This window comes from Pelobates fuscus, chromosome 5, assembly GCF_036172605.1.
Source record: "Pelobates fuscus isolate aPelFus1 chromosome 5, aPelFus1.pri, whole genome shotgun sequence".
Lineage (NCBI taxonomy): Eukaryota > Metazoa > Chordata > Amphibia > Anura > Pelobatidae > Pelobates > Pelobates fuscus.
Window position 1 is genome coordinate 205614216 of NC_086321.1, and position 27866 is coordinate 205642081.

A 27866-nucleotide genomic window follows, 5' to 3' on the forward strand; every position below is an offset into this window, starting at 1 on the left:
GTGTGCTCATATCCTGTTTACCATTGAAGAAGTTAATGGGAATAAGGAGTTCTGAGATTAAAAAAAATGCCTCCCATGTCACTAATTAGCCACTAGCAGTACACAGTTCATGGGTTAAAATACCTTGAAGACCTAAGAAGCAATCATGCTCTTAAAATGATATGCTGGCTGTCTAGAGTACCGGGTTTGATTTAGTAAGTAGCACTGCCAGTAAAATTGGCAGTACATTTCAAGTGTGATTTAATATATTTCATATATTTCATAGTGTAGCAGTTCAGCTACATTATTGCTGAACATTTTTAGCTCAATAGATAACTGTAAAATCAGGAAAGTGACAAATTGCTTTTTTATTAACCTATTCAATGAAAATCAAACAAAAGGAGAAGTGAAATGTGCTAGGTGAATGAGATGAATTTGAAGAGCACATTTAAATAATATATTTTGAGGATCATGGTTTACCTATCAGAGTGTATAGTGTCAGTAGAGTGAGCTCCATTACAACGTGACCAAACTAACAATATTTAACCCACTTACTAGTAGATTCTTTTTAGGAAAAAAAACACTCTCAGAGTTATTTACTACAGTGAGAACTGGTAGGAGGACATGCAGGAAAACCTGACCAGGTGTTTTCTTTTTATCATACTCCCCAGGATTCCAAGATAATCCCAATGGCTAAACATGATTGTTAAGTCAGAGTGAGTTAAATGGATTTAAAGGGCTCTGCGCAGCGCAAACTTTGAGTTTAGCCCACAGTTTCTGACAATCTAATTGTGGCCCTGGATGATTAAGCTATTGAATGAAACCTGGGGCTCACTGGTACTTGGGGCTTTTTGGATCTAGCCCTGCTGGTACTTTAAAGCCATGGTGGTCTATGCCGTCCCTGGGCGTTTTAAGTCCATCACTGCATGATGGCTTTAAGGGGTTAATGTAATTTTTCTACATGATCCCATTTAGAATATGCACAGTGTTACAAGCTGTGTTTAAACCAAGCTTTGGTATAAGAATTTTGTGCATACATTGTGCACTTGAATTATACTTGAATGACCCTTCTAGCTTCTATTGGTTATTCCTGATATATGTCTCTCATAGTTGCTTTTATTATGACCCACATTGGTTGCACTCAATTCATGTTTGTTTACCCGGGATCTGCTTCACATTTGTCTCATTGTACCAAATTTTTATGGTTCAAACAGCCTGTTATTCGGAGGGGCGTGTTATGTCTTTCACGGTGGACAGTCGCATGTGAGGGAAGCTCCATACACGTACAGGCCCAGCGTTTCAATACAACAACATCTTGCACAGTGGCAAGCTTAAAAGGTCTGCAATTTGAGCGGCACATCCATGTCCCCACATAAATCACTTAAAACGGCAGGAGAGCAGGGTCAAACCATAACAGCGGGTAAAAAGAATGGAGGCCAGGTGTCATGATGGTAACCTTATTCTGGCTTCGCCACCCTCCGACACGACTTCTGAGTCAGACACAGCAGCTCCCCTGTCACAGAGCACAAAATTGCACAATATGCCGCAGTCCCTGCAGACCACAATACAGACAAACCTCAAATTCATCACAGTGGATATATGTGAAAAGATTGCCTGCCTGGGGGAGCACACAACATATGTAGAGGTGCAATTGGAGAAGCTGTGTGTCATACATAATGAGATTATAAACAGCTTCAGAGCAAGGGAAGAGTAGCAGACCAAGATGGGACTAAAACTGTCAGATATGCAGGACAGGGCCCATTATAACAACATGAGCAAACATACGATCCTAAACTCCATTACCAATGAAGACCTTCAGGTATACATGAAAGATATGCCGATGCTGATGGAAGAGGAGGTACAAATTGACAGGGCCTACAAACTATCGCGGGCATACCTGAGACAGCACCCAAGGACACAATTGTCCACCTACACTATCATCAAACTAAATAGCTTTTGATGGCAACAACCAAGAAGATGAAATTCCTCCTTGAACTGTATGCTAAGATATCTGTATATACCGATCTCTAGGCGCAGCCTAGCAAAACAGAGATTCTTTGCTAATGTTACCAGGTGTTTTTGGCAACAGGCCATTCCATACCCCCCAGTTCCCACCAAAATTACTAATGTGGTGTCCTGGGAAGATGCTCCCATCAGTACTCCAGCAGAGGGCCAGCGGATATTACAGAAGTGGAATATTCACACTACAGAGATGATGCAGTCTACATCAAAATTCACCCCTGGACATCTACGTCTAACAACAGGGAATACATGACCCGGCCAACCGGCTGAGAAGAGACACCAGAAGAGGAAGGTTTGAGAGGGCTGCAGACCAAAGGGTAAATGTCATGCTATTTTCTAAAATGTTTTGGTAATTTTCAAGGGACCTGAGAGACATCTTTAAGAGGTCTGATGCTGGAATTTCTTGGGGGAGTCATGTTTTGATGTTCTTATATAGGATAAGGTGAGTGGGATGTGTGGGGGTTAGGGGTTAGAACAGTTGACACCTTTGCTAGTCGTTTGAATTTTTACAAAGGGCTAACTTAAGTGAGTCTCCACGCCCCCAGATTGATCTGACCCCGAACATAGTTTGTTATATGGTGGCCCGGGCATGGAGGCAGGCTTCTAACGGTCACTAAATGGCAGTTATGTCCAAATGCACACCAATATAGAAAATTAGGACAAGCATTGTGTGCACCTTGGGTTGGGAAATTGTGGTTGAGTGAGTGGTGCTGGGCTAGTAGAGAGGGTGAGTGGACACGGAACGCAAGCACTAAATACTGTTTAATGAAAATGGAAAATGTGTAAATATGATTAGAGAGAAAAGAAAATGTTTAGTAAGATAGTGCCACATTAATACCTGTTGGGTGGGTTAGGCTTACTTCGCATACACCTCCCCTTCTGAAAATAGTACAGGGAGAGAGTTAACACTTTTAATACCGGAGTGAAGGCTTTCAATCTTTGTATATTCTTAGGGTACAACAAGTTTATTTTGCCCAGGCGGAGAGGAACTGTATATACCCTTGTTGCTTTTAGTATAATGTTACAAAATGCTATATTTTTATTCCTTCTTTTCACACTCTAGTGCATGTTTTCTTCCTCTTTGTTCCCGTCCAGTTTATGCCTCTTTCCCTCAGGGTGCGTCCTGGGTGTCCACCATGGTGGCTTGCAAGACCGGCGAGAGAGTGTGGCTGCCCTGGATGGATGTGGTGGATGGGGGTCAGAATATTTTGTAGACCAGTTCAAATACCTATGTTCTTATGGCACTTAACATGACTTTCTCTATATACTCTCATAATGTGAGGGGACTGAACTCTATCCATAAGCAGAGACTTCTCTTCAATGACATTGGGGAAGCTAACTCAGCACTTACGTGAATACAGGAAACCCACTTTTATAACAGAACCAGCCTAAATCTAACAGTCACACAAATATCCTTTGGTCTATGCTGAATATAAAACTAAAGGGGTGGCCATCTTATTTCACAGAGATTGGGAGTTTTCTCTTAAAAAGTTTAATACTGATACAGAGGGCAGGTTTCTTATAGTGATAGGCATCTTAAACAATGAGCTGATCACAATTGCAAACTTTTATGCTCCGAATATATGTCAAATAGCTTTTATAGATAAATGTCTCAGGAAGTTATATCCCTACAGAGGGACACATGGTGTTGTGCAAGGACTCCAAATGTGTTCTTGAACCCCCGTGGCACACTCGGGCTCAGGAGCTTGCACACCCTCCAAGACCAGCTTGACCCAAGGACGCTTCTTGACACAGTTCATGGGTAAATACGGCGTTTATGACTCATGGTTTGTGCTAAACCTAGCTACCAGAGACTATACTCAATTCTCAGTCGCTCAACAATGGTACTCCAGGATAGATATGTGTTGGATGGATGCTGGCATTTTTTTTTAGAGCTAGGAGAGCTACCATTGGGCTGGATCATGCTCCGTTCACTCTGGCAGTTTTGGTGACACAGCCAAAGAAGGGTTTTGGGGCTTGCCGACTGAATGACCTGCTGGTGACATATCCCCCGGTTTCCCAGAATTACTGACAGTGTTACAGACATAATTTTTCAGAATCCAGGAGTGGCAACAATTCCAGTGGTGTGGTTAGCCCATAAGGCATGGATTGCTCATACAACAGAGGACTTTACAAAAACACCTATAAAATAAAAGAACAGATGACGTACCGGCAATGAAAGTCCTTAGAGACTGATAATAAGTAGTTACCGTCCACATGGTTGGCTTCCCAAATTTTCTAACTAAAAGACCTACAGGCTACAGTTGGTGTCCACTAAAAAGCACCTTAGGAAATTAGGACAAATCTATTATGGTTAGGGCGCAGGCTGTTGGCAGCAAAACAAACAAAAATTCAGCAGTACTAAAATATCATTTATTTATAAATTAGCTAACCCTACTAACCTGAACTAGCAAACTTTTCAAATAAATTAATTAGCAGAAGTTAGGTTACCGTAAATAACTACATTCAACAGGCAGAACCGGTTGCCCTCTTTACTGAAGAGGACATTTCCAGAGTTATTCAGCCATTACCCAAAAATAAAGCCCCAGGCCCAGATGGGTTTATAAACCATTATTACTTTACATTTAGGGAAATTGACTAGGCTCTTTAACCATTATAAAGATACCAGCATGATCCCCAATGAGATGTTGTAAGTGAACACATTAACGATGCCTAAGCCAGGCAAAACCCCTGTCACTGTCACTGCAAATTTCAAACCAATCTCACTCCTTAATGCAGACTTAAAAGTCTACGCCAAACTGTTGTCAAAGAAGTTGAGGCAATTCTTGCCCAATTTGATTGCTTCTCAACAGGCAGGATCCGTGCCTCGGAGGCAGGCGGCTGATAATACTAGACCGTTTCTGTCTATCATTGACTTAGCTCAATGTCAACAAACACAAACATTGCTTTAAGTGTTAAACACCAAAAAGGTATTTGATTAACTGAACTGGTCCTATACGTATGCTATACTTTGAAAATTTGCATTCCTGAAGGCAATGGGAGTCCTATATTCCCCTCCCCGTCAGCAAAAAACTCCTTTTTTTGTCTATAGCATTTCCCTAACAGAACGGAACCAGTCAGAGATGTCCTCTATCCTCTTTGTATTTTATTCTAGGTTGAAACCTCTAGGGTACAAAATTAAAAAGGTGTGTCAGATTATCGGGTTTAATACCAGGTCGATAACAAATAAGTTAGCGTTGTACGCGGACAACATTATCTTGAGCCTTACACAACCCAGCAACATGTCTCTGTTGGGGAATATGGTGATGTCTCCTTTTACAAAAATAATCTTCGTAAAACTCATGCTCTACCTATTTGCATCCCAAAAAAAGAGGTGGGCCAGCTCAAGTTGAAAATAATATCCTATACCCCCACAGTGTGGAACAGCAGCTATGGCTTCCAGAAAGCCTGCAGGTTTCTAGGGCCACAACCAAGTATTCATTACATATGTGGTGGAGGTGGCCAGGGAAGATGCTAGGTAAATGCCAAGAGCTATATGTGTCTCAGCTCTCTGCTTTGCAAATGTTATCCCTGGATCTACCTATAACACAGGGGTACAGAGTGTAGTTAAACAAGGTACAAGATTTGTTGAACTCAGAGGTAATAAAACCAATCATGTACTAGAAAAAACAATATAATCTACCTTTATACATATCTGTGGGTTAAAAACATATTAATCAGCCACAGGCAGAGCTTTTGGCGCTTTTCCCGATGGCTTCCGGCTTGTTTCTTCCGCTTTCGGAAGCCATCGGAAAAAGCGCCAAACGTTCTATTTAAAAACAGAACCAACAGAGATGAACGAAAGCACCACTTCTGAGGAAGGCTTCTAGCCGAAACGCGCCGAGTGCCAAGTTATATGGACTAATTTTATCTGTTATTTGTTTTATATATGTCTAATAAATAGTCTTTTACCTTGATCCTGCATCCTGGATTTTTGGAACTGACTACCATAAGACGAATAGGATTTATCCTAACTACTACAGAAGTCCATCATAACCAAGATTCATCTCCGTTTCATACCTGTAGTCTGAGTCAGCTTTTTAAGTGCTTCAAACTTTATTACCCTATGGTCTCTTATGCTCTACATTTTTTAGGTAAAAAACTTGTATTCCTTATTTATTGAGTGCTCTCACCACCATTTTTAATTGCACTGTGTTACACTTTATTTGTGTGTTTGAGTCATCCACACAGGTGATAGCAGCACCAAACATTCACTAGTTCCAACAAATTATTTTATTTTGGTGGGATTTATGTTAGACATGTTTCAGTTGACCTGTAGATGGCACTACATTATATCACCGCTACTCCCCAATGTTTACCCAGAATCCTAACACTAATACAGGATGTGAATGTAAGAAGTCAAACAATAAACAGAACCTCTAGACATTGTCACAAAAAATGTAAAATGCCAGCTCAAGCAAATATCTGTTTAGATATATAATAATCAAATGTTCCAGGAAATGGGGTGAAATCAAGACAAAATGATGGCAGGTTGATGATGTGTTGCATAAAGACACAAGTGAAGACATAAGGCTTGACTGGTGTGGGCAGATCTGTGTTTACAATGATTGACTAACAGATTAATTGCTATGCTTCCTAAAGAAGTAAGTTTTCATTTTTTTTTTTTAAAGGAATGGAGACTTGGTGAAAATCTAAAGGAGAAGGGAAGGGAGTTCCACGGGAACAGTGCAGCACTAGAGAAGTCTTGAAGGTGGGCTTCACATGTGTGAGTACAAGCATAGGATAGACATATGTCTTCAGCAGAGCCTAGTGGCTTGGATGGGACATACACCCTGTTCCAAATTATTATGCAAATTCTATTTAAGTGTCACAAAGATTAAATATTTTGTTTTTCAGTTTAACTCATGGATGGCATTGTGTCTCAGGGCTCTTTTGATCACTGAAAACAATCTTTCCTCTGGATTTCAGGTAAGCTACTTCATTTTTAGTAGACTTTAGGAGCTGTTTTATCTCTTAAATTACCTGCCAGATTTGCATGAGTTCAGTTTAACTTGGGACATACTTAATTACATTTAGAGCACATTAGCAAACCATTTTCCAGAATGATGCCAATATCATGCTTAGCATTTATTTGGGTAGGGCAAGCAGAAACAGGCAATATTTTATTTTTATTTTTAATTCTTTATTTTTGTAGTGCGTATAAACGTATCAAAACGTACATGCGGTACCCCAAAGGCAATCCACATGTTTTTGCAAACATTAAGTACAGTGAGGTATATAGCAGTTCTTGCACATTTTTAGTGTTAAATTGAGTAAGAATAGGATATAACAGGGCTTTACATTATTCCAGGCATAGTAGGTACAATCTAAACATTTGGTTATACAATAGCGTCTGACGACATTGGGTCTATCATATTCTGTTGAAGTCGTCGACCTCAAAGTGTGTACTTTGAACTATAGTTAGGCTTAGTCTGCACGTCTGCCGCTCTGTTCGCAGCATGAGTCATGCATACAGACGGGTTCAAGTGTGTGCTATGAGCTGACTCTAAGAATTGTCTACAACTTTAAATGACAGGTTACAATATGTCGCACGTTTGGTAGTTCTAAACAGTATCAGGAAGATTAAAAATTAAGAAAAAAAACCCAGACAATACAATAACGTCTGACCACATGGGTTCTATTATGCACTGCTTACGTAAATGGCTTGAAAGTGTATGATTATAGCTATAATCAATCCTAGTCTGCACGGTATCTGATCTGCTAACCTCATAGATTATGCAAATATGGAAATACAGGTGAGGGCTGCAGGCTAGTACTAGGAACTGTCCGCAACTCTCAATTACAGGTTATAATTCGTCGCTCGGTTGTTAGACTTTTGCTGTAGCAATAAGGTTAATGAGTTTAAGGAAAACACAACAGGCTGCACAATAACCTCTGATCACATGGATTCCCTTGTGTGCTGCTTACGTATTCGGCTTTAAAATGTATGTTGAAAACTATATCTAGGCAATAAACAATAAAAATGGGGCTGCAGAGCATATAACAGTGCCCTTCAAATCAAGGAGAGTAGCGTTGCATTCGGTAAGTACTAGTGTGTGTCAGGCCAAGTAACAAGGAAGTAAGTTATCAATGATATGCCAGTGAGAAGCTGATTCTAAATGCATTTTTAACGTACGTTGGCAGGTGGCCTAATGCAGTGCTAGTTTAGATTATTGATTATTATCAGTTATGGACCATTGTGTGTATGGCATACTTTGCTGAACAAGACCTGCGTGGAGCATAGCTAGCTACGCTGGGTATAAGGAAATGTACTAGTCACCCAGGTGTCCTCCCCCGTGGCGTGGTAAAAAATTTAAACGTTGAGATAGGTGAGCAGAGGCGAGATCGCAGCCCACCTATCCGTTAGTGATATGTGTTCCACTAGAGTGGGTAGTTTAGCCGTGCTGGATATCTAAGGGAAAGACTAGGGCCAGGGGGTGGATAAAACATAGGAGGCATTTGCTGGGATGCGGGTGTGCTGCCGTTGGGCGGTCAGTTAAGGCAGGAGCCTTCTAGTTACATTGTGTCGGAATATGCGGTGGGCCAGTAGCAAGGGGCGTTTTGATTAGCGCTCACGGAGTGTTGAGCAACAAGTGATATGCTTCCCGGTAATGCCTTGGCCGCAGTCAACCGGTAGTGAGACATTAATAGTAGGCATGCAGGATAAACAAACAGTTAAACAATATTAAAATTAAGATGATCGAAACAAAAAAGCACACATTCGAACATTAGTCAGGCCTGCGGTAGGTGGGTTGCTAGGCCTTGTGGTGTAGGTCACTGAGTCTCTGCTGCGCATTGCCAGGGCCATACTGTGAGACATACTGTGCAGTGGGGTCTTGCAGTGTCTCTGCTGTAGGGCCTGCAGGGCCGCAGAATGTCTCTGGGTCAGTCTGCCTCGGTCAGCCAACACCAGCTCTGGAGGATAGGCTGGCGGGCCCAGAGCACCGCAGGGTGTCTTCCCTCGTTGGTTGTGGATGGGCTCTGTGCCAGTGTAGTTCGCCGGGCAGCAACCTCATCGCATTGTGGACTGTGCTGAACTTGTGCTCGGAGGTCTGTATTCCGGACGAGTGGTGAGGTAGGGCGCCCCTGCAGTGAGTGGATTCACCCGGCAGGCAGCGCAGGGTCTTGGCTGTGTTGCGTGTTTTTTGTTGTGGTCGCCTGTCTGAGCCTTCCCGGTATGGAAGTTTCATGGCCGCCATGCTATGCTTTCCCTTCTGCTGTCCTCTTGTCCGGTCTGGGCCTCTCTGGGCTTTAGGCCGGGTCTCAACCCGTCTGTAAGGCCGCCTTTGGAGTCGTGCTTTGAGAGTCTCCTGTGGTTCATTTAGTTTGTGCGGGCCGTGAGTGGCCGTCAAGGTTATTGGGTTTGGGGCCAACCTGTTCAGGCGTGTGCTCTTGCGGGTGGGGTTCGGGGGGTTCGGGGGGTTCCCCCTGTCTCTCCCTGCGCTTCCGTGCTGTGGACCCTGCTTCATGTCACCTGGTGGGGTTCCCTTTTGAGGGGGCTGTATCAGGGCCTCCAGCTTCTCCCATAGGGCGTCGAAGATTCGATCATATCGGCGTTTAGTTTCCCGCTCTATTTCGTGCAGAGCGGCGGTCTGGGGGTAGGGCGCCATCTTGCCTGCTCCGCGTGTGGCTTCTGCACTTCGCGGTCGTGTGTCTTGGTGAGTGCTTGTATGCTCGCTTGTGTGGATGTGGGCCGGGATAACCCCCACCGGTCCGGGGGGGGGGGAACGCGGGCTCTGCGTAAAGTGTCCAGGCATTCTAAGCTGCAGGAGAGCGGCCGTTTCTCCCATACCTGCTCTTCTGGTAGGCCTCACCAGCGTGTCTGGTACGTACCGGGTATGTAGTCGCTTGTTGGGTACCGTTGTGTTCACCCTGGCATCACCCGACATCTGGTGGCCTTTGTTTGGCTTTTTTAAAAGCTGTTTCAGTGGTTTTTGATGGTTTTCCTGGCGATGGTTGCAGGAGCTGTGGTGATCAGCGTCCGCTCATTGCTGCGGTCAGGCCCCGCCCCCAGAAACAGGCAATATATAAGAGAAACAGGCAATATATAAAAGTCTACTAATTACCGCTACTATGAGCTTTCACATATAAAGTGGCTGCATTTTCTGTAGTACTATATCAGAGGGAGCATTGTGAATGCATAATTAGGAAAGTACACATTTTGTAACTGAAAGCCTAAATGAACAATTTATTGTTAGGAATAAAAAACTGTATTCCTAACATTGAAGTGTTCCTCTGCCTCCCCCACCCCACGGCACTAGCTTCATCTACTCCTCTTCAGACTTCAGCGCCCCATAAGGCCTTCCCCATAGGAAAGCATTTATTCAATGCTTTCCTATGCAAAGCGTGAGGATGTCCAGAGTGGTTTCAATGACTCAAACTCTGTGAAACAGCAGGAAGCGCGTCTATCAGGGTTATTCACTGGAGTTAATTAAAAGTGGATTTTAAATTCAAGACTAAAGTAGCCAAAAAGAAAGCATAGACGTTTTAGAAAATGTTTCCAATTTAACTATAATGACCTTAAATTTTCAATTAATTTTGAATTCTCACTTTAGGCAATAACCCAGTTAGAGCAATTTTCCTTACATTGATTTTGTGAATTCCTGGACGAAGGACAGACCATCGTACCACAGTATGCCAGAGGAGTGAGTAATCTAAAAATTGAACATCCGTGCGCCATAACAGCTTCATCAGAATGACGTTGTTATGGTGCCAGGAGGTCCATGGTGCAGACTTAACTTTAGTGCTTAAACTGGTAAGGAACGGTTTGGCACTAAAGTGTTGAATCAAGCACAGCTTAGCCAGACCCCTCTTGCTCTGCTTTTAATGCTTCTTTGGCAGCCTTGTACAGGGGTGCAGCGGATTGGCTATTACGCTTGACACTTACATAATTTCAGAGGTTTTTCAGCACTGCACAACTGTCAATTTAAAGAAGTGGAGGAATTTCTCTTTTTTGTGTTATGTTCCCAACAGGAGGACCTAATTTTACACAGGAGAAACAGGATCAGATTACACACATATATATATATATATATCCAAGATAAGGAGAGGAAAAATAATGCAAAGATTTGGAGCACAACATGTGCACGCCAAAGGCGAGAATCCCAGGATAGTTAAAGAGAAAAACTATACCATAGGGAGAGCATTGCGGTCAGGTTATATTTAAACACCATGTAATCTATTCTACAGAGAGAGCACAGAATGGCTATAAGCAACTCAAGTCACAGTGAAAACAATCGATGAGTGAAATCATAATGCAAATGCTCTAACCCTGTCATTCAAACCTAAATGAGAAAAGCAGTCTCAACACTAATCTACGATTTCCATAGTAATTTGCATTAAACATAGTGCTTATTTAAGGACATAAATTGTAAAACAGGCTTTGACATGCTGGCATTAAAATTGACATTTGTAAAATAAAACAAAATAAAATGTTTGGATGATCAGCAGCAACATCTATTTTGAGCTTACTGGTAATATAACAAGCCCTGGAATTTTAATGCCAAATGCCTTCAATGGCAAAACACCTTCAGTAGGTTTTAAAAGCCAAACACAAGACAGAAATGAATTTACGGGAAGCACACACATATTTTTTGCCCTGTCCTATGTTAAAGGTACAGTTGGGTACATTGCAGCATGTCTCTTAAGGCAACACTGTAGGTACTATAACCATTTCATATCATGAAGCAGTTACAGTGCCTACAGTTTCCCTTCAGTGACTAGTGTGGCTGGAAATTCTATTACTTAAAGTGGCAATGCAAAAGTAACTGAAATAAAGACAGCAATGTGCTCACACCCCTGTGCCCATCAGTCAGTATACAACTAGCCAAAGTAATAAAACTGACAATTAAGGTGAGTTATGGGTGCATGTGGTATAAAATGCAGAGTACCAATTGGGGAAGAAGAAATGCCAATGTGCGTCATCTTCATCCTTCTAAATAAATGCATAAGAATTGTATTATGCATGAAGTACAGGGATGTACCTAGAGCATTTGGCACCTGGGGCGGGTGCTATTTTTGGCACCCTCCACCCCACCCACTTTAAAATGTAAAAAAACAATCACAATTTTTTTAAATGTATTTAGCACTGTGTGTGTGTGTGTGTGGGGGGGGGGGGGGAGCAGTGTGTGTGTGTGGGGGGGGGGGCAGTGTATATGTGTGTGGGGCAGTGTATGTCAATACAGTCCAGTGCCAGTCCCAACATAGTCACACATTGCACCCTTCACACACACACACACTGTACCCATCACACACACTACTGCCCCCATCCCCTACTATAGGCCCTATCCAGACAGACCTCTAAAAGGGTTTGACTATTTACTCTGAGAGTGCGCCTGGCACCATAAACAATTCAGAAGGCTTGAGTGGTTATTGTGCCTGGATTGTTCCTTTAAATTATTTACCAGTGCCCCTCCAAAGATTAGGTTCTGGATCCGCCCCTGGTGAGGCGTTCAGTGTGTGAAGGGTTCAATGCGTGTGTGTGTTTGTGTTTGTGTGTGATGGAAGGTATTGTCTCTGGGGGCTTGGGGACAGAGAGGAGCAAAGAACATTGGCCCATGAGTAGATACATTACAAGCCATGGTGGTCCAGGTCGTGAGTGAAATCAAGCCTAAAGCTCATGCAATGTGTTTATGAAGGATTCAATGAGTGTGAGAGAGGTGCAATGTGTATGTGAGGGGTTCAGTGTGTGTGAGCTGTGCAATGTCTGTTGGGAGGTATAGTGTGAGGGGAGGCAGATGGGAACAAAGCACTTTTGAAAAAAATAAACGTTATATCCCCCCTCAGGCACATTACAAACCCTGGTGGTCCAGTGGTGAGTGCATTTTAGCCTTCAGCTCCTAGGGCTAGATTTCTGATCTGGAGCATTGCCATGGTAACTGTGGCATAGCTGCGACCTCATGAGAAGAACTTTCAGGACCCAGCAGAGCTGCAGGTTGGAGCCTGGGTACTCTTTCCACCTCTAGATTTCATTGGCTGTGGGCCAGCAAGGAATATCTTTGATCTCCCCACCAGCCCTAATGGCACACAGCGGGTTAAAGCTTGAATAGAGCCAGCTCTGCATGTGCTGGCAAGGAAGATCCTCTAATCTCCCCTGGTGGCCTTGCCCCGCAGCAATTGTGGCCCAGAGAGAGAGAGAAACATGCATGTTGACACCAGACGTCAAACAGATTCAATCATTGAATCAAAGTTAGTCTAAATTCCCTAGTGGCTGTCTAATTCACAGGCAGTAGTGGCATGCCATTCTCAGAAATGAAGCAGGTGTTCATTTGCAAAGCTACAGGAGCAGCATTTATGCTCCCAAATCGCTTCACTAAAGAAACACTGTAGGCACCGTAACAGTGTCACCTGTTTGAAGTGGTTATAGTTTTTGGAGGCCACTAGTGCTGTCCCCCATTCATTATTAAACAATTTTAAATGTTTTAATACTAAAAGAGTCCCTTGAGTCTGTGATCACAGTGCCCATTGCAGGTATTAACATAGCTGGAAAGACCAGGAAAACAAGAAAGGATCAGCTATCACCAGTCCTGGGTGAGACTGGGCTTAACAAAATCCATCCAAACAGACGAAGAAACAAGTACATATAGTTCATGCTTATCCAGTAAAAGGGTTTGCTAGGCGTCTTGTATTTGGAAACAAGACACATGAATGTTGTACTTCCTGCAGTGTCTGGCTAAAGGTGTCACCATTTCTATCTCAATGTTCAAAATGTCAGTCATAAGTTCACACATAAAAATGTTCACAATTATAGCTGCCAGACCAACACACTGAATATTTCAGTTCACCATGCTTCTTGACCTGACGGTACTAGGATAACTGAATCACTTATCCAAGGATTAACCCTATATTTGAAAGTACAATGGTATTTAAAGGATGATTCGAATCATCATGGCCACTTCAGTTTTTGAAGTGGTCATGGTGCCCGGAGTCTGTTTGAGCCGCATTTTGTTTATGAAACGCTGCATATATAGTTTAACCTTTTTAGTTGTCATTAGTAAGCCTGAAACAAGAGTTTGGGGCTAGCTAACATCTATCCTGTGCATATTTTAATCACAGACACTCATTCAGTGTCTGAGAGCAATCAGCTGATGCTCACATCCATTGAATGAGAGACAGGATCGGTATCCAGCAACTGCAGCTCTGCAGAAGCCAGATGTTGTAAGGAGAGGAGACCCACCTGGCAAATCCTTGTAAAATGGTTTTCTCCACAACCAGGAAACAGTTTCAGGGTATTCCTACCATCATAAGCACTACAGCAGGCTAATTAAGAGTAACCTCTGCTCAAAATTGTCAAAATTCTCTGTATAATTCCAGTTTTCTGCATTTTGGTTCTCTTCATCAACTCCCATTTGTCAGCAAGAAAGAGGATGTGAGACGGGCTTGTTAGGGGTCTTAAGCCTTTCTCTGTTTTGTGGTTGGTCAATTTTACTTGTTATAATTAAACTATTGTTTCCTGAGAGGTACAGTAATGAAGGTTATGCAAAAATTTGCCTCCTTACTTTTTTCCTGCCCTTTTTCCCTAGGGTTAGTTCCTAATAACAAAAACTTACCTCTGATGCAGGAAGTGGGAGCTGATTAATATTTTAATTGAAAAAATACTCATCCAATATAATGCAAACAATTGGTTTATTAATTAAACCAGGAATTGTGAAAAATTAACAAAAGAAATGTAAATCGTAGGCCAAAACAGTGGAGTGTGAAAAAAAGCAGATAATTTATCTTATTAAATTGTTTTGGTCTGAAATTTAAAATTCTCTAGCTATTTGACCACAATTCCCATTTTGGTGAATGAAGCCACCAACAAACGTTCTTTAAAAAGAACAAAGACAAAATAATGCTTCTGGTCGACATCTAAAAATAGACTGGTGAGTTTGGTCCTAATGGTGTGGTACGGGATCCAAAATTTTACATTGGGGATTCAGGGAAATCAACTGTTCCTCTAATTTCCTAAAAATTATATGGCAGCAACTAATCTATTTCATAAGTTGGATGTGGAACAGTAAAAATCCTGGCAATGGCCTGAAACAGAAGACTATACGAAATAGGATTACTTTCTCTTCAAATATTGGCACAATATTCTACACCGTTTGATTCTTAGTACATAAACACATCCTTGTTTTAAAGTTAAAATATAGTTATAACCCCCCCCCCCTTTCTCTTCTATACCCTCCCCATCTAAAATTTGAAAAGAAATAAAAAATACAAATTTTAAAAATATATATAGTTGTAAAAGTGGAATAAACCTGTTGTAATCCATATTTAAAGGTGTACAAATATCCATATTTTTGTCAGTAGTTCTCAGGATTTCTTTAACTTCTTCCCAACATCCAATGGCAATGGTAAATGTAGAAGCTGGCATAGGCATTGTCACATAGTAAAACCAATTGTGGAATCCTAGACAAAAAAGACATAAATCAATATATATATATATATATATGTATCGATAAGCAATATAATAATTATTTTTGGTTAAGGCAGAACGACAAATGTGGGTGATCAGAGATCTTAAATAAAACTTAACACTCCATTTAAGATGTTATAGAACCAATAAATGATTTTAAAACCAGCTTTACAAATGAAATATGGAAAAGAACAGTGACACTTTTTAATAATTAAAATATGCTAGAATTAAACAACCTTTCTTAAGGAGGTCAAATATAACGATCCAACCATCGACTTTCTCTGATACATCTCTCCTGACTTTCTCTGATACAATAGAAGATTTCCTTTCTATTTAACTTAATTGTAATTATATATTTTTTGTATTGTGAGCCACAAACATTTAGAAATAGATCAGTCTAGAAAAAAACAAATCACCTGAGATTCATAGTCTGAATATTTAGTCTCATAATAGAAAGGTCAATGAAAGTCTATTCATTGTAACCTGTTTTGCAAAATCAAAGTTTTATTTGGGGTTTCTTTTAATTAAAAACACACAAAATTAAGCCCTAAGCACAAACTCGCACTACTGGGCAGCAGCAATAACTATAGTACACAGTCCGAATACATAGAATACAAGAACATTTTATTTACATAATATCCCAAATCTCTATGCACAATTAACTGTAAGGATGGACATCTTCGACTATGGATTTTCATATTCTGAACTCAGTAGGATAACAATAAGGAACTGCTGTCCTCTGCACTTTATTTCCAAGCTGTCATAGAAGATGAGGACTACCACTTTTTAAACTAAGCTAGATTTAAGGGGTTGTACAACATGGAAGGCAACGAGTGAAAAACAGCCTTCTACACTAGCAACGGCCACTTTGAAAATGTTGTAATGTTATACAGTAGTGCAGGGTTAGGCAACCTTCGGCACTCCAGATGTTGTGGACTACATCCCCCATAATGCTCTGACACTTATAATGCTGGCAAAGCCTCATAGGAGGTGTAGTCCAAAACATCTGGAGTGCCGAAGGTTTCATATGCCTGCAGTAGTGCAATGTCCCTGCCACATTCCAACATCTGGTAAATCTGGTAAATGATATATGGATATCTACTTGATTCATACGTAATGATATACTTGGGCAATATTCTTCTCTTTTCCTTCTCTTCAAAAGTGAGTGTGGATCCTGTTTAAACCATGGTCCCTTGGTTGAGCATCATATGCAGCTTAATTGGCTGAGAATGTCAGTTAACTGCTTTCAGCCTAACAGAGCTCTGATTAATGGTCACATTTCCAGTAGGGGTTGAGGTGTGGGTAGCCAGAGACCCCGATTTAGTGTTAAACTGATCAAAAATGGTTTAACACTGAATGGAAGGGCATAATGACACAAAATGGTTATAGTGATTATAGTGTCCCTTTAATCATAATCAGAGAAGTTACTCATTCTCCACTAGTGAGTAATATCCCTGTGTTGCAACAGATGGAGATTTTTCTGAAGGATGTCAGGATAAAGACTCATATTGGCAAGGAACTCTGTGTACCCAATAAAGAGGACCTTGCTTTGTCCGCTGAATTGCATTTACCTTCTACAATCTCCATAGAGATCTCTATAAGTCATTGCTGTGTGCCTGCATCTGTCTACCATTTTTGTAATCAATATTATCCTGTCAGAAAGATAGAAATGAATAAGCCTTGATCTGACTATAGCAGTCTTGATAGATTCCTTTATTTTGAACTACTGGAGAGTCAGTGTAAGCCTCCACTGAGGCACATCCTCCACATCCCCCTCAACTTCTCTTGCATTCACCAATAGAAAGACCAGAGGCAAGTATAAGCTGGGTGACCATTTTTAATAGTCTCCTTACTAAAGAACATAAAAATAAAGCATAGTATAATTACTAAAGAGCATCGAATTAAGCACCAAAACAACTTAAAGGGACTCTATAGTCACCATATAAAAGCAAGAAAGACAGGTCCCCCAGCCTTCCTTCTTGCTTTTATATGAACTTTCATTAATGAAAAAAATTTTTTCTGTGTTTTCATATTAAAAACTTACCTCCGTTCCAGCGCCGAGCTCCCCGCTAGGCCGCGCCCCCTTTTTCGTCAAAATGACGAAATCGCGGGGCCCAATGGGACGGCTTCGCGCTGCACCAATCGCGTTCTTCATAGAGCGGCATTGAATGCCGCCCTATGAAGAACCTGAGCGCTTTACCGCGCATGTGCGCGGAATGCGCGTTCGCGAGCTGAGCTGTCTGACTGACAGCTCAGCTCGCTTTCTAAAATTATCAATAAGGGGGGGGACCTACTGTCCCCCCCCGGCCCCCACCCCTGTGCGGCGGGTGGGGGCCCTAAAATTATCAATGAGGGGGGGGACCTACTGCCCCCCCCGGCCCCCACCCTTGAGCGGCGGGTGGGGGCCCTAAAATTATCAATAAGGGGGGTGACCTACTGTCCCCCCCCCGGCCCCCACCCCTGTGCGGCGGGTGGGGGCCCTAAAATTATCAATGAGGGGGGGACCTACTGTCCCCCCCGGCCCCCACCCCTGAGCTGTGGGTGGGGGCCCTAAATACCAAGGGGGGGGGGACCCTAGTTAACCCTCCCCCCCCAAAAAAAAAAAAATATCTCCCTACCTACCCCCCTCACCCTAAAAATAATGAGGGGGGACCATTAACTAAAAACCTGTAAAAAAGAAAAAATGAGATAAAATCAACTTACCATTCGATGTTTTCTTTCTTCTAAAATCTTCTTTCTTCAGCCCCAAAAAAGGCCAAATAAAAATCCATAATAACCGACGCAATTAAAAAAAAAAAAAAAAAAAAAAACGAGCGCAAAAAAAAATAATCCATCTTCACCCATGGAGGGCTCCGCGCAGACTGAGCTCCGCAGGGCGGGGGAAGGCTTATAAAGCCTTGCCCCGCCCTGCAATTAGGCTAAGAACACTCTGATTGGTGGGTTTGAGCCAATCAGAGTGCTCTTTGTCATTTTACAAGCGTGGGAAAGTTCTTTGGAATTTTCCCACGCTTGTAAAATGACACAGAGCACTGTGATTGGATGGGTTTCAAGCCATCCAATCACAGTGCTCTGTGTCATTTTACAAGCGTGGGAAAATTCCAAAGAACTTTCCCACGCTTGTAAAATGACACAGAGCACTGTGATTGGATGGCTTGAAATCCATCCAATCACAGTGCTCTGTGTCATTTTACAAGCGTGGGAAAATTCCAAAGAACTTTCCCACGCTTGTAAAATGACACAGAGCACTGTGATTGGATGGCTTGAAATCCATCCAATCACAGTGCTCTGTGTCATTTTACAAGCGTGGGAAAATTCCAAAGAACTTTCCCACGCTTGTAAAATGACAAAGAGCACTCTGATTGGTTTAAACCCACCAATCAGAGTGTTCTTAGCCTAATTGCAGGGCGGGGCAAGGCTTTATAAGCCTTCCCCACCCTGCGGAGCTCAGTCTGCGCGGAGCCCTCCATGGGTGAAGATGGATTATATTTTTTGCGCTCGTTTTTTTTTTTTTTTAATTGCGTCGGTTATTATGGATTTTTATTTGGCCTTTTTTGGGCTGAAGAAAGAAGATTTTAGAAGAAAATCATCGAATGGTTTTTTTTATCTCTTTTTTTTTTTTTTTTTTTTACAGGTTTTTAGTTAATGTTCCCCCCTCATTATTTTTAGGGTGAGGGGGGTAGGTAGGGAGATTTTTTTTTTTTGGGGGGGGGGGAGGGTTAACTAGGGTCGTCCCCCCCTTTGTATTTAGGGCCCCCACCCACCGCTCAGGGGTGGGGGCCGGGGGGGACAATAGGTCCCCCCCTTATTGATAATTTTAGGGCCCCCACCCGCCGCACAGGGGTGGGGGCCGGGGGGGACAATAGGTCCCCCCCTTATTGATAATTTTAGGGCCCCCACCCGCCGCACAGGGGTGGGGGCCGGGGGGGACAGTAGGTCCCCCCCCTTATCGATAATTTTAGGGCCCCCACCCACCGCTCAGGGGTGGGGGCCGGGGGGGGACAATAGGTCCCCCCCTTATTGATAATTTTAGGGCCTCCACCCGCCGCACAGGGGTGGGGGCCGGGGGGGGACAGTAGGTCCCCCCCCTTATTGATAATTTTAGGGCCCCCACCCGCCGCACAGGGGTGGGGGCCGGGGGGGGGGGGGGACAGTAGGTCCCCCCCCTTATAGATAATTTTAGTGCCCCCACCCACCGCTCAGGGGTGGGGGCCGGGGGGGGACAATAGGTCCCCCCCTTATTGATAATTTTAGGGCCCCCACCCGCCGCACAGGGGTGGGGGCCGGGGGGGACAGTAGGTCCCCCCCCTTATAGATAATTTTAGGGCCCCCACCCACCGCTCAGGGGTGGGGGCCGGGGGGGGACAATAGGTCCCCCCCTTATTGATAATTTTAGGGCCCCCACCCGCCGCACAGCGGTGGGGGCCGGGGGGGGGAAGGAGAGTAGGTCTCCCCCCCCCCCTTCAACCACTATTGTGGACGGTAAGCGTCCCTGTGGGTTCGGGCTTCAGCTGTCAGCTGAAGCTGTCAGCTGAAGCCACGCCCACAGCAGTGCTGACAGGCTATCAGCACACAAAGCGCGTTCACAGTGCTTTGTGTGCTGATAGCCCGTCTGATGCATTCACCCAGAATGCATCGGACGAGAGGCCTTTTTAGGGCCTCTGAACTCGGAAGTCCCTCTGGTGGCCGTCTGATTGACTGCAACAAGAGGTGTTCCAAGCTTCCAATGTAAACACTGCATTTTCTCAGAAAATACAGTGCTTACAAGAAAAAGGCTCCGGGTAGCTGTAGCACTCACCTGAACAACCTCATTAAGCTGAAGTTGTTCAGGTGACTATAGTGTCCCTTTAATCTTTAAGAAATAATTTTGTAGCATAGATGCTGCTTCTGCACCATAGGCGTTGCTTGGGTGGAGGCTCTTAAGCAGCCACCAGTTATAAAAAGAAAGATCAGTAGTATAGAGCTCCAGCATACTGTCAGATAGAAGTGCTGGGGAGCACAACTTTGCTGTACACCTCTCTATTATTAAGGTAGTGCGACAGGAATGTCTGATTGGGCAGCATGTGTTTTTATCTAGGCTCACAACTTTCATTGATAGCCTAGAGAGCATCATTAGCAGGCTGTTAATGGGTAGGCAGGAAGACATTTGTTATGACATGTCTCCATATATCTGTTAGTGTTGCGGTCATCAGGTTTTCCCTTGGGTTTAAGCCATAGGTGTTTCTGGATCCTAGCAACACCTTTGCATACCTACCAACATTTCAAATGAACAAAAAGGGACATTTCAGGGGTTTGAGTGTGGCCAGGGACGGGGCTGTTTTAGGTGAAATTTTAGGTGACTTGCTTAACGGTTTATTCACCTAAAATGTATTCTAGAACAAGAACAATGTAACTTATTTAAGTTATCAGTCTGTAACTTTACATTGGTTTCCAAACAAATTTATTATAAGAATATGTTTAACCCCTTAAGGATACATGACATGTGTGACATGTCATGATTCCCTTTTATTCCAGAAGTTTGGTCCTTAAGGGGTTAAAGACACAGTACTGTGAGTATCATTGCTGTGGAGCTCCGTTATACACACAGGCACAACAATAACATAAAGCTTATACAAAATAGGGACAAAAAAAAAAAGATGGGCAGAGGGATTTGGGCCTAAAATAGCTCTGTGAGAAGCGTGGATTCAATTTTATGAGAAGGTCATGGCATTTGCAGTGCATTTGCTATTTAGATGTATTTGTGAAATAAATGTTAATGTAATTGTTTTTATTAAAGTGAAAGGGACCCACATTCTAATATGTGCTCTTTGAGGACGATGTTTGTAATTCAGCACCATGGGTAGATATAATTTATTTTATAATTTATTTATTCATTTATTTATATATTTTTTTTATTTAAAGAGAAATTGGCAAGGTAGGTATCACGTAAAAAAAAAAAAAAAAGAAAGTTACAGAAGACAATTGCCAATACAGCACATCAATGTTAATAGAAGGCAATACTATACAGTGGAGAAAAGACTTGGCTGAGGTAATATAAACCCATGACATAAAAGATAAATGGCTAGGAGCCGCTTCAGTAGCAGGGGTCATACCTCAACAGCATAAATAGAACAATAAAAGAAAAGAGAGAAAAGAAAAGGTGGGTGGATATAAGCAACCAAAAATGGTAGTCACGATTTTTAAGAAGCTATTTGCTATAAGGTGTAGACCAAGGATCTCAGAATTATATCCCCCTTCATATTGATTGAATATTGAATGCTAGACATGTGCAATTCGTTTCGGTCCGAATATAAATTCAGACTAATTTCAGACAATTCGGACATTCGGGTACTTCCGAATGTCTGAATTGCTGAAATGTCGAATTGCCGAAGTGCCGAGGTCCCGAAGTTCCGAAATTACCGAATTTCCGAAGTGTCGAAGTTGCCGAAGTTCCAAAGTGCCGAAGTTCTGAAGCACAGTATTGCATAAGTACTAATATACTTACCCAGTGAAAGAAGAAGAATGTTACATTGTAACCAATTTTAAATAAAAAGTATACAAACATAGCCAGGATTCACCTGTAAGCATTTGCAACACTTACAACAATCAAGTAACATACATTCATATCAAATGTAAGTTACTTGGCCAGTCAATGTAATGACAGGAATGAATAAGTAGATAACTCCCTAATTCCCACGGTATTAGGGAGCTATCTACTAAAAGGCTGAAAGACCTAAATTGGTCTTTCAGCCAAATTTACTAATACTAAGAAAAGATTACTTAGTATTAGTAAATTATGCCCCTACTCGCTATACCGCGAGTAGGAGCATGTCTATTAAACAGTGAGCAGCCTGTGGCTGCTCACTGTAAAAAATAAAAAATAAAACAAAAAAAGTTCCCCCCTCCTGAGCCCCTGGCCCCCACCCCTGAGCGGTGGGTGGGGGCCCTAATGTAAAATAATTGGGGGGGGGACCTATTGTCCTCCCCCCTGGCCCCCACTCCTGAGCGGTGGGTGGGGGCCCTAAATACTAATAAGGGGGGGAACTTTTGTCCTCCCCCCCGCCCCCCACCCCTGAGCGGCGGGTGGGGGCCCTAAATACTAATAAGGGGGGGACCTAATGTCCTCCCCCCTGGCCCCCACCCCTGAGCGGCGGTTGGGGGCCCTAAATTGTAATAAGGGGGGACACCTGGTGTCCTCCCCCTGGCCCCCACCCCTCAGCGGCAGGTGGGGGCCCTAAATACTAATAAGGGGGTACCTAAGGTCCTCCCCCCTGGCCCCCACCCCTGAGCGGTGGGTGGGGGCCCTAAAAAAATGTCTAGGTCCCCCCCCTTATTCTTGTTTAGGGTCCCCACCCACCGCTCGGGGTGGGGGCCAGGGGGAGGACATTAGGTTCCCCCCCTTATTCTTGTTTAGGGCCCCCACCCACCGCTCAGGGGTGGGGGCCACGGGGGAGGACATTAGTTCCCCCCATTAGTATTTAGGGCCCGCACCCGCCGCTAAGGGGTGGGGGCCGGGGGGGGGACATTAGGTGTCCCCCCCTTATTAGTATTTAGGGCCCCCACCCGCCGCTCAGGGGTGGGGGCCAGGGGGGAGGACAATAGGTCCCCCCATCATTTTACTTTAGTGCCCCCACCCGCCGCTCAGGGGTGGGGGCTGGGGGGCAGCACTATTTTTTTTTTTTTAAACAGTGAGCAGTCACAGGCTGCTCACTGTTTACTAGACATGCCCCTACTCGCAGTATAGCGAGTAGGGGCAAATTTTACTAATACTAAGTGATCTTTACTTCGTATTAGTAAATTTGGCTGAAAGACCAATTTAGGTCTTTCAGCCTTTTGGTAGATAACTCCCTAATACCGTGGGAATTAGGGAGTTATCTACCAAGCGGCTGCAAGAGAAGTCCCGAGGTGCTGAAGTCCCGAAATTCCAAAATGCCGAAGTTCCGAAATTCCGAAGTGTTGAAGTGCCGTAGTGCCGAAATGCTGAAGTTGCCGAATTTCGGAAATGTCAAAAGTGCCAAAGTTCCGAAGTCTTGAAGTGCCGAATTGCGAAAATCCCGAATTTCGGAATGCCGAACCTAACCTAAAATTGTCCCCATGCACATGCCTATTGAATGCAATACAGGGCCAGAGAATTATGATAGCTGTAGTTCATCAACATCTGGGAAGTCAGAGTTTTGAGACACCTGGCTGGTGTAGACTTACTGCCTGAAAGTATTGCTGTTTTGTCCTGCCTGACACAAATCAATTCTGGTTACTTTCCATCCACCAATCAGAGAGTTATGAGTCAAATTACACAGCGTGGAAAAATTCCAAAGAACTTTCCCACACTGTGTAAAATGACACAGAGCACTCTGATTTTTTATTTAGGTCCCCGACCCGCCGCTCAGTGGTGGGGTTCAGGGGGGAGGACATTAGGTCCCCTCCCCATTAGTATTTAGGGCCCACACCCACCGCTCAGGGGTGGGGGCCAGGGGGGAGGACATTAGGGCTCGGGAGGGGGGACCTTTTTTATTTCTTTTTTTAAACAGTGAGCAGGCACAGGCTGCTCACTGCTTAATAGACATGCCCCTACTCGCAGTATAGCGAGTAGGGCCATAATTTGCTAATACTAAGTAATCTTTACTTCGTATTAGTAAATTTGGCTGAAAGACCAATTTAAGGTCTTTCAGCCTTTTAGTAGATAGCTCCCTAATACCGTGGGAATTATGGAGTTATCTACTTATTCATTCCTGTCATTACATTGACTGGCTAAGTAACTTACATTTTATACGAATGTATGTTACTTGCTTGTTGTAAGTGTTGCAAATGATTACAGCTGAATCCCGGCTACGTTTGTATACTTTTTATTTAAAATTGTATACAGTGTAACATTCTTCATTCTTCCACTTGGTAAGTATATTAGTTCTTAGGCAATACTGTGCTTCGGAACTTCGGCAACTTCAGCAACTTCAACAACTTCGGAAATTCTGTAATTTCGGAACTTCGGGACTTCAACAATTCGTCAATTCATCTATTCGGTCATTGTCCAAAATTCGTCCGAATTCACATTCGGACCGAAACAAATTGCACATGTCTAATACAGACTCCAGGCACCATGACCCCTTCAAATCAATTAAGATGTCAGGTTACAGGTTAGATACATACCTACTCTGGCTGTATTTTACAAGTCAGTTGTCATCTTGTCACAACTTGATTCTACTGTCTGGGGTTTATATTTACTAAACACTATCATAGTTTCATCCCAAATATAGGAATATCAGTCTTTTGAAGCATTCAGTAAAAAATTTGTGTATATTCAAATTATGGCAGACTGCAGCTAAAATTACTTAATTCTATTTCCCACATATTCCGTTGTTCACAATTAAAAAAGTTTACAGGATGGGTGGGACCATGTGAACTGAAGTTTGAATGAGCTAATTTGTTTAACGTATGAGCATTCCGTTTTGTCCTTCTCTCTTGGAACTGGAAAAGCACTGGATTTACTTGTGGAAAATCTAAAATTACCTTGCAATTAGAAAAAAAAAAAAGAAATGAGTCATTCTGAAATAATGAATAGAAAATCAGTGCCATTTAAACTTGCGGCTCTCTCATTAGGTACAAATGACTAAGCATAGTATTTGGTACTGCCAACAAAAAGGAATATCATGGTCACTTTAGCATCCTGTATGGAATTCAAATGTTCTTTTCATATGTGTTAAAGATTCTTAAATAAGCAATTTATGCCATCTTCATCAGCTATAAACTGTCTTACAAAGTAAAATAAATTGCAACAAGAGGGAGAGAAATACTGTCTTTATATTCTTCAATACATACACGCAAACACCCATGCTTTACTTTATTTGTAGAAGATATTCACCCAAACAATAACTATTATATATTGTTTAGTATCTGTTATCGACAGGGCCTGATTAAAGGCTTCAAAAGCTTGGAGCTAAAAGGTTTTATGGGCCCAATTACTTGAGTATATTAAAGGAACACTCCAAGCCACTACAAAGCAATGTAGAGGTTTTGGTGCCAGGAATGCCCTGACTCCCCTCATTGAAAGTAGCTTAATGGTAGTTAAAACGGTTTGTCTACTTGCCTGAGGTCCCCCACTACTCTACCTCAGCAAGAGAGCTGGAATATCCTGTTTAGGAGACTTTTGGTAGATCTCCTGAGCTAAGCCCTGTAGCACAGGACTTAGCTCAGACAGAGAGTTTTGGCTCTCTGGCTCAGGTAGTAGACAGGAGCAAACCTGCAGATCGCAGGTATGAAATAAGCCATTCTAATATATAAATATAATCTGCGGCATATGTAAACCCATAATTGCATTCACATATGCACATTAATGGATAGATCAGTCCTATATAAAACTATTGGCACATTAGGTCTTCAGTATTGTCTTGCTAATCTATGTCTATCCAAGTTTATTTACCCTTCCTTCTATATACAATATGGGTGTTTTCAATATACGACAAAATATAGTTAACTTAAATTTAAATAGCTACATTAAGGCAACAATAGCTGGTTTGGAGTAAGTCAACTCATTTGTAATCACAGCTACTTTTGCCTCAATTTTGCAGTTCAGATTTCAATTAGCTACAATTTGGTGATTATGGTATAACTCTGTATACAATATATACGTATATGTATGTAAAGGTCAAAAATCTATCTGAGGGTAATGCATTTGTAAGTGTCCTTATAGGTACAAAATAGCCTTTTATTGCTTAAAGGGACATTCCACTGCCCAAATACAAACATCAATACGAATCACTATTTAGTAGATATAGCCACATTTTAAACATGCATGCATTTAATTATGCATTTTTTCCATTCAAGAATATTTAAAAGCACAGTTCAAAAGCTGCAAATCTTTTGTCTGCCATCTTTGCAAACCCTCCCCTTCTAACCCAGCCCAGACTTTCTGTGGTTGTCCAATCACAGACTTTCCAATGCAGCTCAATGCAATGTATTTGCAAGGAAAAATACATCACATTAGCAAGGCAGTGCTCTGGGCAATTGTGGCCACTTAAGTTGAGCTCCAGTTAAAAAAATGACTAGTTTGTATTAAAGTCTGCACTTCTTGGTAAAATGCAAAAAAGAGTACACTCTCTGAGTGTTCTTTTAATAAAGTGTGAGTAGTGCACATCAGTATATTCAGGAATTCAAACACACACACTTACAATATATCTTATCAACAATGACTGCTAACACAAAAACGGTATTACTCTATTTTTAGTTTCAGAGTAGTAAAAGTTAAAGGGAGGTCATGAAGATTCTGCTTTTAAAATCCACTCCATTAAAATAGGTTATAAGGGCAGGAAGTTTATATAGCGGAACAACGTTTTATTTATATTTCCATGAAGTATCAGGAAATAAAGTTTGTTATTAAAAGCCGAAATAATTTTAACAATAAAAAGGAAGAGAAATCTGCCTGGTTCCATACTGTGTGTACAACGATATTCCTTTCTACTCCGCATTGTCCATTACATTCCGTAGATTCTTTCACCATTAGTTATTTTTACACCAACGGTTAGCTTTTAATATCAGTTATTCAAGATATTTATCATCTATATTTTGAAACTTTCAGCTTTTAAGTTACATATTTAAAATGTGATATTTTTGCAGTCATAACATTTGTATCAATTTCCATTTGATTAACAGATAATAATATGACGAGATAATTTATTTTTAAAGGAACACTGTAGTGTCAGGAATACTAAATAGTTATTCCTGACACTAAAGTGCTGAAATAGAATATTAGCTCCCCACCCCCCTTAGATCGCTTTGAAAAGGTGATTTTACTCACCGCGACTGGTCCCAACTCCATGGCTGAGATCATCAACCTGATGAGATCGCCAATCCAATGCTTTTCCATAGGAGGCTGTAGTCACGTGCGGCAAAACACCATGCTGCGCCAGTCAGCATCTCCTCATGCATTGAATCAAGGTCTCTCAATTTGGAATGTTCAGCATCTCCATGCAGAGCGTGGAGATGCTGAACACCAGTGACGCACATTGTGCAGCACTGGACTAGGAAGCACCTCTAGTGGCCATCTGAGTGACTTCCACTAAAGTTGTTACGAGCCAGTAGATACAGTGCTAAGACTGCAGGGACAAGCTATAGACACCAGAACCACAACTTAGTGGTTCTAATGACTATAGTGCCTCTTTAATGTTCACTTATGCATTAGTAATAGGGAAGGGTGTTTTTCCTAGTGGTATGATACATAAGCATTATATTCAGAAGACTACGTAGAAATAGCCCATTATTAGACCCCCAAAATTGACATATTTAATTTCATCCAACTTTATAGAGGCTGGAAAACTTTTAGAAAATATAACTCTGGCTTCTTTAATGATGGGGAAAAAATGAAAATCTGTATTCATCCTTCCTAGGGTTAAGTAGCTCCCTTGCAATTTAAAGATGAATGCAAGAGAAGCATTCCCCTGCCAATTAGCTATGAAACACCTTCAGGTTTCACCTGCAGCTGGTGCATGTGACATCTAGA

General features: G+C 42.3%; 1 protein-coding gene across 1 annotated transcript in view; it reads right to left on the bottom strand.

Annotated features, from left to right (window-relative positions):
- AOPEP (aminopeptidase O (putative)) overlaps positions 1-27866 on the bottom strand; it is a 579895-nt gene that overhangs the window by 466805 nt on the left and 85224 nt on the right. Inside the window, exon 4 of the mRNA XM_063454969.1 lies at positions 15243-15393. Coding sequence (XP_063311039.1) covers positions 15243-15393 — 151 coding nt within the window. The remainder of the gene's footprint in view (positions 1-15242; positions 15394-27866) is intronic.